The sequence below is a fragment of the Talpa occidentalis genome, unplaced genomic scaffold, assembly GCF_014898055.3.
Source record: "Talpa occidentalis isolate TD23 unplaced genomic scaffold, MPIMG_talOcc4v2.1 talOcc4.214, whole genome shotgun sequence".
In the NCBI taxonomy this organism is placed as follows: domain Eukaryota; kingdom Metazoa; phylum Chordata; class Mammalia; order Eulipotyphla; family Talpidae; genus Talpa; species Talpa occidentalis.
This window is the reverse complement of record NW_023602230.1, coordinates 1-21,148: the sequence shown is the minus strand read 5'-3', so window position 1 is coordinate 21,148 and position 21,148 is coordinate 1. Positions and strand designations below refer to the sequence as shown.

The 21,148-nt window shown below is 37.0% G+C and overlaps 1 protein-coding gene across 4 annotated transcripts in view; it reads right to left on the bottom strand.

Annotated features, from left to right (window-relative positions):
- The window catches only part of LOC119253859 (tau-tubulin kinase 2-like), a 29,446-nt gene extending 15,725 nt beyond the window's left edge, over positions 1-13,721 (bottom strand). For 2 of the 4 annotated variants that reach the window (XR_008553355.1, XR_008553356.1), the window contains exons 1-2: positions 13,502-13,721; positions 8,907-9,054 (exon numbers count right to left, since the gene is read on the bottom strand). Coding sequence is in view for 1 of the 4 variants with exons in the window: in XM_037521117.2 (XP_037377014.1) it covers positions 8,907-9,054; positions 13,502-13,570 (217 nt within the window). In the remaining 3 variants the exon portion in view is untranslated. The remainder of the gene's footprint in view (positions 1-8,906; positions 9,055-13,501) is intronic. The other 2 variants (XR_005127221.2, XM_037521117.2) reach the window with 2 other exon arrangements.
- Positions 13,722-21,148: the final 7,427 nt, after the last annotated feature.

The window sequence follows — 21,148 nt, the reverse complement described above, 5'->3', positions numbered from 1 at the left end:
ATTAGTGAGGAAACTGATCTACAGAATAATTTTAAAGAAAAACTTCTTATGCTTAAGTATATATTTATATGCCAACTGGTAGAAAAGTAAACAAAATAAAAACTTTTAACGATCCTAAGAAGACTTCCTTCGATAAAAAGACAAACAGTATGGATTACAGTAATATTATGATACTCTGAATTCCCAAGCCATTAAACTCAGCCATTAAGTCATTATATTCAAGCCAAAAAACACCTAAACCAAATATATGTCATTTTTCTAGAAAATCAGAGAGACTATCTTTTATTATAACGAAGAACAAAATTTCCAGATAATACAGCTTTGAGGCTATGAATTGTAGTCATTCCAAAGGTAACTTGATCATCATTAGTAGCACTGTTTAGTAAATTGCTCTAAAATCTCAGTATACCTTTCTTACAAAAAAATTCAATGAGGGCCTCCCCCGTGGCGCAGCGGTTGAGCGCTGGGTTGCGAAGCTGCCCGCGGCCTCTGCGGCGCCAGTTCGATCCCCGGCTGCTCCCCAGCCACCAGAGGAGGGTCCCACATGGCGCGCAGACCTCTCCTGCCGCCCGCTGCTCCCCTCAGCAGTGTACTTCGGTCCTTCTGCCTGCTCTGCTCCCCGCTCTGGCTCTGGTGAATTCTCTCACCCTCCCGCGCTTCTGACTGTACCCAGTGCATGTATAAACAAAACAAAACAAAACAAATAAATAAATAAAACATGCCTCTATTAAAAAAAAAAAAATTTCAATGAATTTTATTAAGAAAATAACCAGAAATAGATGACTTCTTATCCTATTCTCCAATTCCCATTTACAAATGTATGCTTATCAATGAACAAAGCTACTTTGTGTTATTCATTTCACCACTGAGTTTATTACAACCATCAAAATTAAATGTACAGAGAGTCCCTAACTTATATGATGGTGCAAGTTAAGATTTTTTACCTTACAGTGGTGTGAAAGGGATATGCATTCAGTAGAAATTGGTACTATGGTCTCTTGACACTGGGTAGTGGCAGTAAGCAGCAGTTCCCATTTTCAATTTAGAGTATTTTTTTTTAAAGATTTATTTATTTATTCATACAAGAACTGGGGTACAGGCTGAGGTGTGGGGGATGAGAAGATTCACCAGAGACAGAGTGGGAAACAGAACAGGCAGAGTGACTGAAATACACTGCTGAGGGAGCAGCGGGCAATCAGGAGAGGTCTGCTGTGCCATGTTGGTAGCCACCTGGCCGGTGCTCAAACTTGTGCAGCAACTGCGGATAGCTTCATAGGTTGTGTCTTAACCCTTGCACCACCAGGGAGGCCCCTCAACTTAGAATATTTTTAATTTACCATGGGTTTATTGGGATGTAACCTCATTAGAGGTTAAGGAAGATCTGCACATAATTCCTGTCTGTTAAGATGCTTTCAATTTAAAAGAGAGCACAGATGTATTTTAAAAAATGAAACAATGCAAATAATTTGAAAAATGTGTATGAGAATAAAGCAGGCAAAATCGAGTACTTATTAAAACCTATTGAGACAAATTTGTTGGGTCAACAGTAATTAGTGCCCTAGTGCTCACATTGCAGTTTTGATTGTTTCTCAAAACAGGAGTCCTTGGAGAAATAGGGTGACTGATTCTAGTTATGGCTCAGGGAAAGTTCAAGGTAAGTTTAAAATATATTGCTGTGTGAAAAAGCAAGGAGATAGGTCGAAAGACAGAACTAACTTGAAAGGGTTTATACTAGTCAAAGTTGTAAAAACGTGAGCATTGAAAGAATGACTCCTAAAATAAAATATAAAAATCCATGAGTTCATAGTGTTACTTAAAGCAAACAAATGCAAACAACTTACTAGTCCCACAAGGGCACATATTATTATGAAAACTGGGAAGAAAAATGAAGCCTTTACCTATCCTTTTTACAATCACTATATTTCAAGGGGCACAAACAATCTATTTTGCAGGAAAAATCCAGTTAAGAAACTTCAAAGGAATAAAAGAATTAGAAAAATTATCATTGCAATCCCTAAGGGGAACAGAGGATCTAGACAATGTATCCTAGCCAAAAACAGTAACAAAATGAATTTCATCAAAAGCCTCTAGATGCAAACTACCAATTCATAGGAAATAGAACATGTTTTTTAAAAAAAAAAGATTTATTTATTTATTTTTTATAATAAATTTTATTTTTATATTCCCCATATAATTGCAACCCCCTTATTTTGACCCCAATCCCTCCCCTCCCACCCCCTAAGCCCCACAGAGTGTCTATGGTTCATAGTTTTTTGTTGATTTTGATTTTCACTTTCTTATAGTTATTCATTTTCCTGGTCCCTTATTTAAGTTTTCTAGATCCTGCTATGAGTGAGACCATCCGGTCTTTTTCTTTTTCTTTCTGGCTTATTTCGCTGAGCATGATCCCTTCCAGCGCCATCCATGTTGCTGCAAATTGCATGTGTTTATCTTTTTTGAATGCTGAGTAATATTCCGTGGTATATATGGACCACATCTTCTTGATCCAGTCATCTATTTTTGGGCATTTGGGTTGTTTCCAAAGCTTAGCTATTGTAAACAGTGCTGCTATAAACATAGGGGTGCAGGTGCTCTTTGGAATTGATGTTTCTGTGTCCTTTGGGTAAATACCTAGGAGTGGAATTGCTGGATCATATGGAAGTTCTATGTTTAATAGGTCCAGAAATCTCCACACAGCTCTCCATAGTGGTTGGACCAGTTTGCACTCCCACCAACAGTGCAGGAGAGTTCCTTTTTCTCCACAACCTCGCCAACATTTGTTGTTGCTAGTTTTTTTAATATGTGCCATTCTCACTGGTGTAAGATGGTATCTCATGGTAGTTTTGATTTGCATTTCCCTGATTACAAGTGATGTTGAACATTTTTTCATATGCCTGTTGGCCATTTGCATTTCCTCTTCAGAGAAGTTTCTTTTTAGCTCTTCTGCCCATTTTTTGACTGGATTATTTTCTTTGTTGTTGTTGAGTCTCATCAGCTCTTTGCAGATTTTTGTGATCAGTCCTTTATCATTAGTGTTGTGTGCAAAAATGTTCTCCCAGTTGGTGGGGTTTCTCTTTGTTTTTGTTATTGTCTATTTTGCTGTGCAGAAGCTCTTTAATTTGATGTAGTCCCAGCTGTTTATCTTTGCCTTCACTATCATTGCTTTGGGTGATGTGTCTGTAAAGATGTCTTTGATGTGAATATCACGTAGTGTTTCGCCTATCTTTCCTTCTATGTATTTTATGGTTTCAGGTCTTATGTCTAGTTCTTTAATCCATTTTGAGTTGATTTTGTGTATGGTGTGCGGTAGTGGTCAAGCTTCATTCTTTTGCATGTAGCGACCAGTTTTCCCAGCACCATTTATTGAACAAACTTTCTTTGCTCCAATGCATAGTCTTTTGCTCCTTTGTCAAAGATTAGTTGACCATAAATCTGTGGGTTTATTTCTGGATTTTCTATTCGATTCCATTGGTCTGTATGTCTGTTCTTGTTCCAATACCATGCAGTTTTGATGATTATGGCTTTGTAGTATAGTTTGAAGTCTGGGAGTGTGATGCCTCCATTCCCTTCTTTTTTTTTCAGGAGAGCTTTGGCTATTCGGGGTTTTTGGTGATTCCATATGAATTCCATCAATAATTACTCTATTTCTTTGAAGAATGACATTGAATTTGATTGAATAGCATTGAATCTGTATATTGCTTTTGGTAGGATGGCCATTTTAATAATGTTTATTCTAGAAGAACATGTTTAAAAAAAAAAATCACAAGGATGGAGTCAGTCAAATCCAAAAATTGGACTTCGTATTTTTAAATTTTTTTTTAAGCACTTATTTTTTTTTTTTTCCTCTTTTTTATTTTTGTATATTATATTTTTATTTTTTTGACATCATTGTTCATTTTTAAACAATATCTGCTCCCACCCCCCTCAGGTGTAGTCCCATAGAGTTTCCTTCACCAATGCACCCGTGCACCGTGCACCACAGGTCCACTGCTCTCCCTTCCCCCTTCTCATCCCTCTACCTTCTCCTCCCCTGCAGCATTGTCTCTGATTTATAATTGTCTGTTTTGTGTGTTTTTGTACTGTTATAATTTTTTTACACTGATGTCTAAAAGGGCAGCCTCCTACCCTCCCTCTCCCAAAAAAAAAAAAAAAAGTAGGGGAGGGATAATCTTATAGTTGAGAGACTTAAAAAACAATGTCAACCAAAAGCAAGGCACCTGCCATGTATATGAATCTGATTTGAATAAGCCAAATGTAAAGTATTATCTTTGAGGCAAGGAGATAAATTAAATACTAGCTAGATACTAGTGGTACTGGTATTAATACTATTGTTTTTATGTTTTTTTTTTTTAAAAAAAAGCAGTGTATGTTATGAACTTTAGTTATAAGTTATGAACTTTAGTTATAAGTTATGAACTTTAGTAATAAATAATATAGCAATATTGTTTCATTCTATTTAACAAATTTATCATACTAATGCAAGAATATTTAATAGAACAGTAGGTGGGGTATATGCTCAACTTTTTTGTAAACTTAAAATGGTTCTGAAAATCGAATAATAAAAAGAAAACCTGAAACAAAACATGGGTTTCCTCTCTAATCCATTCTTAAAACTGGTCACCAGATGTGTCCATGGCCTTACTATTTCACTTTCTCAGTAATACAAATCCCCCACATTTTCTAATGTTTATCATAAACTACCTCTAATATGTTCTCATATCACCATTCTATGGGGAAGGTGGTTGTTTTGTTTTTCGGGTTTTGTTGTGTGGTGTGTGTGAGGGGTAACTGATTCAGCCTTTCTATGGCTTAAAAGATACATTTCAGTGGATTCACAAAAATCATCAATATCAACCAAGCTCTTATAGGCAAGTTAATGTCGTCAAATTTTGACACATTCCCAAACAACCCCCACTTCAATTCCACAGATTCTTAACTGACTGGTAATTCACCAATTAGTGAAATAAAGAATATTTTCATTAAAAAAGAAATTCTTATCTGATAGAATATATACAGAAGTACATATACAGATATATACAGAAGTTATAGATGATATGATGTCTAAGACTTTTTTTCAAATACTCTAGGCAAAGTAGAAAAAACGCTGAAGGAGTAGGACAGTAATGTAACAAGACTGGCTAACTTCAGATATTTACTGAATGTATTGGACACATGAATGTTCATTATACAGCTCTGTTTTTTCATATCTTGAAAGCTTTCATAATAAAAATTTAGATAAAGAAAACTTAAGATTTGCCTATTTCACTACAGGAAATATGGAGATGTGTCAAACTTTGTTAACAATGGAATGGAAACTTAACTTTTTGCAAATTACTGATGGTAGTAGGTTCCTGAATTACTGAAGAATTACTAGTGATCATAATTGAAATCATGGAACAAAAGGTTTTTTTTTCCTCTTAACCATTGCTGCAAATGAATTATATTTCTTAAAAAAAGAATTTTTAAAAAGTGTGGTAAGCTGAGATATAGCTCAAGAGATCAGGAAAATAAAGAAGTGAAGATAGGCAGAATGACACTAGAAAACATTTACTAAAAATGAGAGCGAGAGAAAAAAAATGTAAAAGATAAGGAGACAATTATCTCCTTTGTAAAGAGTTTAAGCAAATAAATTGAAAATCAAGGGTTTGAAGACAGTTTAGTCACAAATGGAGAAAAGGGAAAGACAAATGGTTATTTAAATGTATCTCTGGGGCCTCCCAGGGTGGCGCAGCAGTTGAGTGCTGGGTTGCGAGGCAGCCCACAGCCTCTGCAGCACCAATTTGATCCCGGGCCACCAGCGAGGGTCCCCCCAACACACACAAAAATAAATATATAAATAAAAAGTGAAAAACATGGTTAGTTTTTAAAATAAAAAATAAAAAATAAATGTATCTCTGAAAAGTGATATTAATAAAAGAAAAATCTTAGAATAGTAAGTTTTTATGATTCTATTTTCTGTGGACACTTCAGGTATAATAGCTGAATATAGGAGAATGCTACCTAAACAAGCTTATAGATGATGGTTTACTTTAGAAGTGACTAAAACTTTCAAGCACATTTGTACAAATCAAATACAATTCAAGAGAGAATTGCAATACATCTGCACTAGTTCAAAGAAATGTGAAAAGAGAACATAGAGAGGGTCGGAAGGAAAGATGGGCTAAAATGATAAAGCATTCACACTTTAGACCTATAACAAAGGAACATTAACAATGAGAGTTATACATGAACTGAGGAAATCTAGGGTTGTTAAATACAGGAAAGAGAGAAAATTAAGAACTAATGTAAACGACATAAAAATTTTGAAAAGGTGGGTTACTTTTCTTCCAGGAACAACCCTTAGGGTTCAGGCAAAATTCATCAAAAAATATCTTTTCCTTCTACCAGCTATCAATTTAAAACCAGCCAATCCTATGAAAAAGTTTTTAGCCTCTGGTTATATACCTTTTCCACACAAATTTAGCCTTTTGGGGATATTGTTATAGGACAGGGAGAGGGGCAGCCCAAACCCCGCAAACCTGCCTATCCTAAATGGGTTCTGCCATCCGCCACATCAACACAAAACATCTGAGACTTTAATGGGAAGGAACTTTAATAAAACTAGGAAACAATACAGGTAAGGCAAAGAGTCTAGTTTTTAAATGAAGCACCCAAAGTTACCCGTCCCCTCGTGGGTAAAAGTCCATCCATATGGGAATGGCCCAGAGCAAGGCCCCAAAGCCTGCCACAAGTCTAAAGCATCTTCCAGTGGGGACCCACAGAAAAGGGTCACAAACAACCAGACAAGCCCGGAAGGAAAAGAGCAAAATCAACATCAAGATAAAAGCTGCCATGGTCACCTCCCCATGGGTCTCACCCACATCTGTGTCACCCAGTCCACGACCAAAGACAAGCGCAGTTTTTCACATGTCTCTAGGATCCATGTGCCTCCTCCAGGTCTCCTTCTAACTCCATCCTGCTTCCTTCCTTCCTCAGTCTCCTCTGCAGCTTCTCCTCTCCCTGCTCAGCTCCACCCTCCCTGGGTGGGGTAGGGAACCTCCCCGTTTCCTGGGGACCACCCTGTTACAATATCACTGAATGAAAAGTCACTATGCCAGGAGGAAGGCGAGAGCAGTTCAGTCCCATAAGTTACACTATCAGATGTAAGTATATAGAAGGCATAAATTAGGAGCCAAGAAAAGATTGTCAAGGACTGCCTCACTGAAATATAGACCAGAACATAGAAACCTATTTATTTTTGAAAAGTAAAAGGTTCTGAGAAATAGGATGTCATGTGGTTTAAAAGTTGGTAGAAAAAAATGTTTTAGGTGAGAGTAAGATAAAACAGAAAGGAGAGTTAGCATACAAGGGTCTTGGATTCAACCATTAAAAGGTACTACAGCAATCTTCAAGTTTCATTATGTAGAATCCTGGTTAAGTCATGGCTAAAACAGGCAGGAAAACCTAATTAAAGGACCACAGAGATGTATCCTGCCTCACCTGAAAGCATATCTTCAGGGCCAAATTGAAGACAAATAGGTGAAACAATACTTTCTAGGTCAAGTTGATACTGATCCTTTAAAACAGACCTCCTAAGATCTGTGCAACCCAAGAAGAAGTAGGTCTGGCTACATCTGCTTGTAGCCTCTATGCTACTGTGCAAAGGAACAGTACAAAACAAATAAGAGAAAAGAGCATATCACATTTACTTTCATTTTTTCTTCTCCAATTAGTTCATTCTTTCTTCTCTAACTATTCACGTTTTCTAGTAGTGACAAGATGCATGATCTATTAATTGTCTTTCTCATTTCCTATGTTTCAGGAAAGCTAGATTTGGGCTAAAAATAACTACTAAATGGAGCTACAATTTTGTTAACAGCGTGCTGTAATCAAATGAGCCAAATGGTAGAGAACTTGGATAATCAGAAAGTTTAAGGGCAAAGGACAATTAAAATAATAGACTTTGCAGGAACATATAATAAACATTTCATTTACGTAATAGGAATCAATGTACTAGAATTCTAAACACATCAGGGACTCACAAAGTACATTCACACTAGAGACTATATAGCCATAAATTTGAGGGTCCTACGCTACAAAGCATTTTTCTCTTTATCTGTCCATCAACTATAGTTATTTCCACTAATGACAGCAATTTCTTTTGCTCTAAATGTTACTACTAAATTCCTTCAGATATTAATGAATGTCCCATAACAAAACAACCTCCTAGAAATTAACAAGATCATTTAATGTGTTAATCATCCCTTTTTAATTGATTCAGATCAAATATTAAATATCAGCAATATCAAATTATATCATTAAACTAAAAATATAAAGATGAATACAAATTAGCAATGGATTCAGAGTTTTACATCACTGGATTGATGTCAGAGGAAAAAAGGTATCCCTTTAGTAAAAAAAACAAGAATCTAAGTAGTAAAATGAATTTCAACTATGACGAGAGCCAGAAAGAGTTCTTCTATGAAATTGAAATTAATGAACTCAACATATATCAAACAGTATTATTTTTAATTCAAACAGTATTATTTTTAATTCATTCTGCAGTGTGATTTGAAGACATCTCTTCCTTAATGTGATTAAAGCATGTTAAATATCCAAAGAGATAAGTAGAAAGAACTCAAAGGTATTTATGTCAATTAAAAAAAAAACGCTTTCTAAAGCAGACTTTCAATTAATTCACTCTCTCTCATTCCTACTCACCATGAAAAGGAATACCCAAAGTCTAATTATTCTAAGCAATAAACATTTCTACTTCTACTAGCTAGTAATAACATTTCCAAGAGAAAATGCTCAGTGTGTTTATACTAAGCTAATACCAAGTATTCAATTAATAGAGAATACAATTGAGTTTCAGAAAGATAACAATAAATAATAAACCATTTGTTGTATCATACAAAACAGCTTACCTTGTAGTTTTTTCAATACAGCAACCTCCATTTTCAGAACTTGCTTCGGTTGTTGAGCTGATTCCACCTTCAGTGCAACATTTTCCCTGGTAAGCATGTCCAAGGCATCGTAAATTTCTCCAAAGCCCCCACCCCCAATCTTCCTCAACTGCACAAGAAATAAAATAAGAATATACACAAAAAAATTACTAGAAGATTCTAACTGGAAACCATTCATCTCATATATAATTTTACTATCCCTATTTTATGATAAAATATCTCACTATTGATAAATATACACATGCCAAGAAGAAATCAAAGTCCTAGAAATAACATCATTTGCCCACAAAAAAGTGATGGAATTATTTCATCCACAAACAATTTGGTCTACATACAACATCAGAGACGTAACAAAAATACAGTATTTGAAATCTTCACTCCTCACAATATCCCTCAACAATCAGATTTATTATTTTAATTCTAAGGGAATCATTTGCAGATTTCCCAAACAATGAAATCTTTTTTGCCAGTTGAAATCTTATCTGGAACTAATATAATTGAAATGTGTACATGGGAAGGATGAAGGTAGGAGCAGGCAGCCAGAGACCAACCCTCACCACCACTTAAGCCTCTTCTCTGAGGCATCTAACAAGATCTACAGAGCAGGCAAAAAGTTCCTATTCTAAACAACCCCAGCTTTTCACTATATATTTATATGCTAAAATAAGAGTAAACCAGGATCAAATCAAACACTTTCATCAAACAATATTCTTCCTGATAAAATGTATTAGCTAAACTGGAAAATATCAGCATCTTTGAGTATTATAAGCAAATACTAAAGAGTTAGTGACAACTGCATCTGTAGGGCTATGAAAAACTAGGGTGGTAGGTGATATATTCAATACTTTTTACAAGATAAAGCATGAAATTAACATTGTCTATTTCCTGACACTATCACATTATCAAACACCTAGGATGTGAATTAGTGTAAGAAGTCATAGGATCCTAAATTCTAATCACCCAAGAAAGCCTATGTCAAGTCCTACTTCTTTCTCTACTGGGTCTGTGCTGATTACAGCATTTGGGCTGATTCTTTATTTTCTGAATTTCTTCTTTTTTTAAGATTTATTTATTTATGCATACAAGAACTGGGGTACAGGCCAGAGGTGCGGGGGGTGAGAGGATTCACCAGAGACAGAGTGACCCAGGCAGACTGACTGAAATACACTGCTGAGGGGAGCAGCGGGCAAGACAGGAGAGGTCTGCTGCATCGTGTGGGTTGCTCCCTGGCCGGGGATCGAACTTGTGCTGCAGTGGCTGTGGACAGCTTCATAGGTTGCATCTTAACCCCTTGTGCCACCAGGGAGGCCCTAGTTTCTGAATTTCTATAGGAATTATTTGCCTTATCGATTAATCAATTTATTAGACTAACTAGCTCAGATCATTGAATCAGTATTTCTTTTAAACTTCTTAGGTTATTTAACTTACCACTGTTAATGTCCTAGCCCCTACTGTGAAATTAAGCTTCTTCAAAGAGAAATTCTATTTTTGCCTCCCTCCCTTCCACCCTCCCCATACATTTGGCAAAGTAGCAACTAGATAGTTACCTATTGCTAGGTAACTATTACTTTGTATATATGAGCTATAATTTTTCTTTATTTTGGTTTGGTGATGGAAAGAAAAAGATACAATGAGGAAATCCTGGAAGAGCTTGGGGTTTAAAAACAGTTCCAGAACTTAATGTCCACTAAGTAAATTACTCTTTGATGAACCCCAACTGGTATTTATGATGTTTATATTGTGATCATTAAACAAAACCTAGTGTAACTTAAACTCAAATAACACCAAAGGACTACTGTTAATTATGGACTGTGAGGTTGGTTGTTTCACCTCACAGAAAATCGTCCCAATTAACAGAGCAAAAATTCTAGGCTGGTGTAAATGATTTTGCTCCTTAGTCTATTTCTATGTCATCTAAACAATACAGTAGATTATTAATTTTTTAATTGAGTTTTTATTAATCTTGACAAAACCTGAAAACGATATCAATGCTTATGAAGCAAAGAGACAGAGGCAGTTCAGTATAACTGCAGAATGCTGATTAGGGAAAGGATACAAATTAAGTTCTGTAGCAAACAGTATTTTCTAAAGATGATCACAATATCCACTCCCCTTTTGCTCTTCAATATGATCTTGCCACTCCCCTATCAAGAATTAGAGCTCATTTCCCCAGTCCCTTAAATTTTGGGTGGAATGTATAAGTATTTTAACAAACAGAACATGACAAAGCAACACTGAAAATAGACTTTAACTAGTTTCATAGATTGCGTCCCTCAAGAGTAAATCATCATGTAAATAGTGTGACCATTCTGAGGAGTCATTGACTAAAAGAGGTCTTAGAAATGAGCTGGGGGCCTCCCTGGTGGCGCAGCAGGTTGAGCGCTGCACTGTGAAGCTGTCTGCATTCTTTGCAGCGCAGGTTCAATTCCCAGCCAGCCAGGGAGAAACCCACATGGCGCGGCAGACCTCTCCTGCCTCGCCCGCTGCTCCCCTCAGCAGTGTCTTCGGTCCGTCTGCCTGTTCTGCTCCCCACTCTGTCTCTGGTGAACCCTCCCGCACCTCTGACTGTACCCCAGTTCTTGTATAAATAAATAAATATTTTTTTAAAAAAAAGAAAATGAGCTTGGGAGGGGTGGGGAAAGGGGGAGATAGAGAAAGAACTAAGGAACCCCAAGACACCAAACAAGTCCTTTGGAAGTAGGTCCTACAACCCAACCAACCCTGATAATGCCACATGGATGAGACAAAGCACCTAAGTGAACTCTTCTCAAATGCCTAATCCACAAAAGTTTTAAGCCTCTAATTTTTGATGCAGTTACATAACAGTAGATAACCAAAACACCATCAACAATGAACCTGTATTTTCTTACTAAAAATGCCACTATGCCTCCCAAATTCTGGAGAAAGTTCACATATATATTAATTCTTATCATCAGTATAGAACAAACTTATCAGGCATAGCTTCATTTGTTACCTTTTGAAATGTCTACCAGAGAATAACCAACCTTTATTATAGCATTTAATATAGAGTTCTCACCAAAGCAATACTCATGCCTACTTATATAAAAGATTACCAATTGTTAGAACTTCCTATACCAGTCCATAATGATAACATGGTTCTTATATTTACTCAAGTAATTTTTCAAAGCATACTTATTTGTCTAATCAGTAAAACACACTGTGCCATAGAAACACAATTTGTGTTCCTAAAGGAAGAATCTTCTTTTTTCCAATCTGTTGACAGATTAAGGAAACCACTAAAATAGCTTTGCCCAATCTGCTAATGGAACAAATATTTAGTTAACAAAAGAATGCATAACAATATATTTAAATATATCCAAAACAAAAACAGATCCTTTAGAAGGAAGTGAGATGTCCAGAAAGAGGGGTCTCAACAGGAACCAAATCAGCTGGCAACTTGATCTTGGATTTCCCACCTCCAGAACTATGATAAATATCTGTTATTTAAGTCTCCCCCTTACCCCTGTCCCCCAAAAAAGAGGACAGCTGGCAGATTCAAAGTCAAGGAAGTCATCAAAAGACTATTAGAAGATGGAAAGGAGCCTAAAAAATAATAGAAACATACGTAATACCAACCAATTGGAGAACCTAGACTTCAATTGGATTTTGACACAAGCCATTAAAAATAACTTACAAAACAATCAGGAAAATGTAAGAACTGGAAAATATTAAATACAAACGAATTATTACTTTTTAGGTATAATAAAATTATTATTATATTTTAGAAAGACGTCTTTATCTTTAGGGTCTCCTGGTGGTGCAAGCAGTTGAGCAAAGTGCTATGAAGCTTTCCACAGCTTCTGCATTGAGGGTTTGATCCCGGCCGGCCAGGGAGATACCCACATGGCACAGCAGACCTCTCCTGTCTCGCCCACTGCTCCCCTCAGCAGTGTATTTCAGTCTGCCTATTTTGTTCCCCACTCTGTCTCTGGTGAATCCTTTCACCCACCCACCCCCACCTCTGGCCTGTATCCCAGTTCTTTGTTCTTTCCCTAAGTATACTTTTATTTACCTTAGTCAATAGTATTAGCTATCAGAGGTTAGGAAATTCAATACAAAAGAAATTTAGTACAAAAGAAGCAAGGATAAGAACTAGAATATGGGGCCTCCCTGATGGCACAAGGGGTTAAGACACAGCCTATGAAGCTATCTGCAGCAGCCACTGAAACATGAGTTCAATCCCCAGCCAGGAAGGTGACCCACATTGCACAGCAGACCTCTTCTGACTCACCTGCTGCTCCCCTCAGCAGTGTATTTCAGTCAGTCTGCCTGTTCTATTTCCCACTCTGTCTCTGGTGAATCCTCTCACACACCCCTCCCCTCTGGCCTGTACCCTAGTTCTTGTATGCATAAATAAATAAATCTTAAAAAAAAAAAGAACTGGAATATAAACCAAACTTAATCATAGGAAAATAACTACTCTAGGTATAAAATCAATGTATTATTTCAGACAAAAATCTATTTTTTATTAAGATACCAAAATATACTCCCTCGTTTATGTGTTCTCTCTCCTTCTCTCCCTCATGTATACGCACCACTTTCCATCTTTCTTTGACCAGGATTCCAACACTGAGGATATCTGGCTGCTCTCCTCCTCCACTCATTGCAATTCACTGACGTGACAGAATGGCTACACAGGCATCCAGCTCCCAAGGGTGGTTTCCATTTAACCTAAAACAAAAGAAACAGCAACAGCATATTAGGGCTAATTAACTAACTCAACATTCCAGTACCAAATAGACTATGAATCCTACCATTAACTAGGTACTTTGCAGGAAAGAAGGCAGAAAAAAAACAAATACAAAACCCCACAAACTCAGTCCTAAAATTTGCTTGATGCATATTTTAAAAGTACTTATAATTCCATCACAGATGCCCAGTGAAATAACTAGACATTACAAAGACATTTATACAACACCATACTATTTACAATCATTGAAATTGCTAAAGTACAGCACTAGCACAGTGTCAATGGCAGTTGACCCAGACAGGCCATTATGCTAAGTACAACATACTGCTAACAAAAGAATGGTACCTAATTTACAACAGCTTATAGTTTAATAGGTTGTAACCTAGAGATTAAAATCAGTGCTAATAAAATTTTAATGTTACATAATGCATTTAAAATGTATGGAAAATCAATATCCATAGAAAAAGTTGTGTTGATCAAACCCACTATATATTGACATTGTAAGAATGTAACGACATTAAGTTGTATACAGTATTGTAAACCAGTATTACTCAATTAAAAAAAGTTTAAAGAAAAAGGAAAGTAACAGTAAAATGAACAACATACCTGTATAAAATAAAGATTCTGCAGAAAAAATATGGCCTAAAGGAAACCACATCCATAATCTAATATTATAGAACAAAGTAAAGAAAAACATTAAGAACAAAAATCATAAATTAGAAAAGCTCTTTACTAGCGAACTAGACAACAGGAAGATACAAAAAGAAATCTAAGCAAACTCAAAAAGGACCAGAAATTAAAGAAAAAGAAATTGATGACTCAACTAGAAGAGACACATGAGAAGACACCATACAAATAAAGAAAAGGATAAAAAAAATTTAAAATTTAAAAAATGAAAAGTAAACTTAAAAGTAAGTGATAAAGGAGCCTTGGTTGGTGGCGCAAGGTGTTAAGTCTCAGCACTATGCAGCTATCAGCAGCCACTGCAGCAGGAGTTTGATCCCAGGCCAGGGCGCTAACCTACATGGCACAGCAGACCTCTCCTGTCTCACCCACTGCTCGCCTCAGCAGTGTATTTCAGTGTATTCCTGAGCAGTGGATCTACCTCTCACTGAATCTCTAGTGAACCTTCTCACCCTCCACACCGCTGGCCTGTACCCCAGCTCTTGCATGCATAAATAAATAAATCTTAAAACAAGTTAAGTGATAAATAAAGGAAAAAGTAATTACAATATAAAATACATATTATAGAATGACCCATCCCCCTCCAAGAGAAAGAATAGCATTAAAATAGAACAAATACTAGCCATTACAAGTCAAGAAAATTTTCTGGAAATAAAAAGTCTAAATCTGCATGTTGAAATGTTATATTGCATACATGAGAAAATAACTCTCTAGGTCAACATCAAGACACATTCTAGTAAAACTACTAGCCTTTAAAGGGGAAAAAAAATCAACAGACATTTGTGCAGAAAGTCCAGATTACTTAAGGAAAGCAAATCAGATTGGTAGCAGACATTGGCAGCAATAGCTTATACCTACAGATAATGAATATATCTAAATATCCATGGAAATGGTGAGCCAAAGATGGTCTATTCTGTCAAATTAACCTTTTTTTAAATATATATATATATATTTATTTATTTATTTATTTATTTATACAAGCACTGGGTACAGCAGAAGCGCGGGAGGGTGAGAGAATTCACCAGAGCCAAAGTGGGGAGCAGAGCAGGCAGAAGGACCGAAGTACACCGCTGAGGGAGCAGCGGGCGGCAGGAGAGGTCTGTGCGCCATGTGGGACCCTCCTCCGGTGGCAGGGGAGCAGCCAGGGAGCAGCTGGGGATCCAACCAGTGCCGCAGAAGCTGGGGGCAGTTTCGCAACCCAGCGCTCAACCGCTGCACCACTGGGGAGGCCCACTGTCAAATTAACCTTTAAGGTTAAAGGAAAGAGTGCAGAACACAGAAATCAAGGAATAGTGTTCCCAGGAACTGTCCCTAGGAATAAGAAATTATGGTAGAGAATTTAGCCTAAGAGTTGGCCTGAAAATGCCTAAAAGCAATGAAAACCCACTAGCAATTAGCATTCCTGCCTCCAGACTGTGAACTCATTTCCCACTAAAAGAAATAAGGGCTCCTTGGAGAAATGACTTATTCCAGGTCAGGCATGTGATACAATGCACTTAGGACATCTTGTCAAAGCAAAAAGCAAAAACATTGGCAAAACTACTACAATTAGGTTTTTTAAAAAAGACAAAAGAATTCTCAATTACCAAACATCAAAGACATAAAAACCCATGAGTTCATAATGACACTCAAAAAAGAAAAAAATCAACTTTGCTTAATTCTGGAGATTGCTAGGGCACAACAGACTATTTTGAGAATTGACAAATGAGTAGAATCAAACATATATTCTGCCTCTCTTGTATTACTACAGAGAAATCAAAGAGATGTTGAGCACAACTTTGTCCTTAGAGAATAATCACAGCTGATAAATACAGAAGAAATAACAGAATTAGAAAAACACCAATTAGCAATCTCTGACTAAATAATGAATCTAAGTAATGAACATCAATGTCTGCTAAACACATAAGATAAACAATAGATGAAGGATCATGTTGAGCCCACTGGTGAATCTTAACATCACTAAAAAGCAAGACAATGAAATGTTAAGTGTTTCCTGACATGACAAAGCAAAATTTTCTCAATGCCACTGTCTCTTGCCAAAAAAACAATTAAACCTAAATCTAATCCAGCTTCTTAAGTATCACTTTACAAAAATAAGGGTCTAGAGGCACAAGGTAAATGTAAACAGAAGAATGAGCAAAATCTATGATGTAGGAGATCCTAAAGGACAAAATAACCTAGTTTCTCCAACAAATATTGTCACAGAAAATAAGAAGAGTGGGGCCTCCCCCGTGGCGCAGTGGTTGAGCACTGGGTTGTGAAGCTGCCCGCAGCCTCTGCAGCGCCGGTTCGATCCCCGGCTGCTCCCCAGCCACCGGAGGAGGGTCCCACGTGGCACGCAGACCTTTCCTGCCGCCCGCTGCTCCCCTCAGCAGTGTACTTCGGTCCTTCTGCTTGCTCTGCTCCCCACTCTGGCTCTGGTGAATTCTCTCACCCTCCCGCGCTTCTGCTGTACCCAGTGCTTGTATAAATAAAAATAAATAAATAAATAAATAAATAAATAAATCTTTAAAAAAAAAAAAAGAAAAGAAAAAGCGTGTACACTACAAATTGCAAGATGTAGGGCCTCCCTGGTTATGCAAGGGGTTAAGCATCAGCACTATGCAGCTATCCACAGCTATGCAGCTATCGAACACAAGTTCGATCCCTGGCCAAGGAGGTGACCCACATGGCGCAGCAGACCTCTCCTGTCTTGCCTGCTGCTCCCCTCAGCAGTGTATTTCAGTCAGTCTGCCTGTTTTGCTCCCCACTCTGTTTCTAGTGAATCCTCTCACTACCCCCCCACTTCTGGCCTGTACCCCAGTTCTTATATGCATAAATAAAAACAAATCTTTTAAAGAAATGACAGAATTTTTATTATTTTGACTGTACAATAGATATCAGATACAAATGATCTATTATTTCTAACTGTATGATGCATATGTGGGAATTCATTATACTATTTCTGTATATATTTGTACTATTCCATAATATAAATGAAAAACAAAAGATGTATATACATTGATATGATCTTCAATCTTAACAGATAGTGCCATAATAATCACATCTCCACGACTAAAGAATTAATTTGCACTCGGGCCTCCCTAGTAGCGCAGCGGGTTGAGCGCAGTACTGTGAAGCTGTCCGCAGCCTCTGCAGTACGGGTTTGATCCCCGGCCAGCCAGGGAGAAACCCACATGGCAGGGCAGACCTCTCCTGCCTCACCCACTGCTCCCCTCAGCAGTGTATTTCAGTCCATCTGCCTGTTCTGCTCCCTGCTCTGTCTCTGGTGAATCCTCTCACCCTCCTGAGCCTCTGGCCTGCACCCCAGCTATTGTATAAATTAAAAAAAGAATTAATTTGCACTCCTACTGCACATACCAAAAATACAATTAACTCAAAATGGATCAAAGACCTAAATATAAAGCTGGAAGGTTCTTAAAACAATCTAAAAAATGGGAGAAAATTGCAAACTATCTGATAAGAGATTAATATCCAGAATATGTAAAGAACTTCTGTAAGTCAATAATAAAAAAATAATGCAATTAATACATGAGTAAAGTCCTGAATACATATTTCTCCACAGAAGAAATACAAGTAGTCACAAGTATATGAAAAGATGCTTAACATTTCTAATCATTAGAGAAATGCAAATCAAAACCATATGAGAAATGACCACATACAATTATTACGATAAAGACTATTTTTTAAAAAAGGGTTTGTGAGGGTGTGAAGAAACTGGAACCTTGCTGGAGGTAGTAAAATGGCACAGTTACTGTGTAACAGTGTGCTGTTTCCTCAAAATTTAAACATAATATTCTAACAATGTCAAGCAATCCCACTGGAAGTATATAACCAAAAGAATTCAAAGGAGGGAATCAAATATTTGAACAGTCAAGCTTATAGAGCTATTATCACAATAGAAAAAAAGGCTGAAGCAGCCTAATGTTTCAAATACATAAATAAATTCATCAACACATGAATGAATAAAGAAAATGTTGTGTGTATGTGTAGTCACACACATATTTACACACACACACACACACACTGAACTATTACTCCATCATAAAAAAGGACATCTTGTTACATGCTACAATATGAATGAAGCTTGAGAACATAAATTTCTGCCACACTCTGGCAAAGTCCCCAAGAGGTGGGACTCATTATTTTCTAAGAATGCTGTATTAATGAAGAAACTGTGATGTGTGCACTGCCAGAACAAACAGAACCATGAAACCTTTCACAATTTACACGGCACTGCTCTTACGGGCTGCATCCTGTTTGGGACAGTTTAGAAAATGTCTTCCCCAAGGAACTCAGTATCAGAAGGGCATGTTGTAATGGGGGGAGCACATCCCTGTCCTCGCAATATGACACCACCATGCTCACTTCCAGGACGATCACCCCAGCCTATGGTCTCTCTGCAGGGAAGACAGCCTTGTCTCTACCACAGAGCAGTCAGGTTAAGGGCAGAATATGAGGTCACTGGCCACCTCCACTTAGAGGTCATAGGACCTTGGGCGAGTGATTTACTCTCCCATTATGATAAGTGAAATAAGTTAATCAAAAGAGGACTCTATGATTCCACTTATATGAGAAATAGAGTAGCCAATACATGGAAACAGCAAGCAGAGTGGTGGTTACTAGGGCATGGGTGGGGGGGGGGGCTGTTAAATTGACACAGGATTTCAGTTTTGCAAGATGAAAAAGTTCACTGTGGTTACTAGGGGCATGGGGGAGCTGTTAAATTGACACAGGATTTCAGTTTTGCAAGATGAAAAAGTTCACTGCTATGGGAAGAAAAGGGAGTTTCTTACTACAAGAGCAAACTACATAAATTATCATCTGATGCAGAAGAAACATTTTACCAACTTTATTCATGACATAAACTCTTCAAAACTAGAACAGAAGAGAATTTTCTCAACCTGAAAGGGGCATCTAAGAAAAAACTTCTCAAACTGGTAGATTTAACAAAATTCCAAATGAATTCCAAGCAAAAAACTTATATAGACAAGAGCATATTAAAATTTATGTTTATAGGCAAAGAAGCCAAAATACCTAAAACACTTTTTGAAAAAATAACAAAATTATAGGAATCATCACATGATTTTAAGACACTATATAAAGGTACAGTAATTAAGACAGTGCACTACTGACAAAGGGACACATGTATAGATAAATGGAATACAGTCCAGAAATAGCCCACACAAACGTGGTCAATTTTTAAGCTTTTTATAAATAACATTCCCTTACCATAAAATTCATTATTTTAAAGTATATGATTCAGTGGCTTGTAGAATATTCACAAGGTTGTGTAATTATCACCACTATCTAATTCCAAAACATTCTCATCATCCCCAAAAGCAACTCCAAATGTATTACTGTCATTTTCTGTTCCCTCCTTCCCTTCGCCAACCCTTGGCAAACACCTAATCTCCTTTCTGTCTCTATGGTTTTGGCCTATTACAGGCCAACTGACTAAGATGTAAAAAGGTCACTGAATATAGAAAAGATAATTCTTGAATAACGTCAGCTGGTTCTAACAGTGATGAAAAAAAATCAATTCCAGGCTGGGGTGGAGTTTGCACGTTCTCCCCAAGTATGTGTGGTTTTTCTTTAGGCATTTCGGTTTCCTCCCACAAAGATCTGCACATTATGTTCATTGGCTGTTCTAAATTATCCCAGTCTGAGTGAGTGTGGGTGTGTGTGTGAGTGCACCATGCAATGGAACTGGCATCCTGTTGAGGGGTTGGTTCTCATCTCGTGCCCTGAGCTGTCAGGATAGACTCTGGCCATCCACAACCCCGATCTGGAATTTGGAAAATTAATGAATATAAATTATTGCACTAAAACAATGAAAGTATTACATTAATTATTAACATTAAATTATTGCATTAGAACACTGTATTAGTTCTATAAAGCACAATTCATATTATAAATTTATCTTAATATTAGAAGTGATTATTTAGGCCTCCCCTGTGGCACAGGTGGTTGAGTGCAGCACTGTGAAGCTGTCTGCAGTCTCTGTAGGGTGGGTTCGATTCCCGGCTGGCCAGGGAGCAACCCACATGGCTCAGCAGAGCTCTCCTGTCTCGCCTGCTGCTCCCCTCAGCAGTGCTTTCGGTCTGTCTGCCTGTTCTGCTCCCCGCTCTGTCTCTGGTGAATTCTCTCACCCTCCTGCTCCTCTGACCTGTACCCCAGTTTTTGTTTAAATAAATAAAATCTTAAAAAAATTGATTAAAAAAAAGTGGTTATTTATTTCTATGACCCGAAATATGCCATCAGAACTTTACTCCTTTTTACATCAATGAGCCATTGATAAAACTGCCTTAGTTTACATGTCATTTCACATAAAGCTACAGATTCCAAGAACCTAGTTATGATGTTAAGTGAGGATTTACTATATTTCCAACAAATGAGTGTTGGAAAAATATGACAAAAAAAAGAACCTCAGTCTAAACCTCACATCTTAAACGAAACTGAACTCACGAAGTTATCAAAGATCTAAATATAAAGTATGAAACTTTCAGAAATAAACTGCAAACAAATCTTTGTGAAACTTTTGGACAAGACATATAAAGCACAATTCATATAAGAAAAAAAACTAATAAAATGAACTTCACCAAAACTAAAAATTATTTTGTGAAAGACACTGTTAAAAAAGTAAAAAAGTGAAAAGAAACAGATGGGAAGAAAACGTTTGCAAATTGAGATATTTAATTAATGGGTTATATCCCAAATATATGGAGAACACTTAAAATTTAATAGTAAGATAACAAATGACCTAATTTATAATGGGCAAAAGACAGACTCTTTATCAAAATGTAAT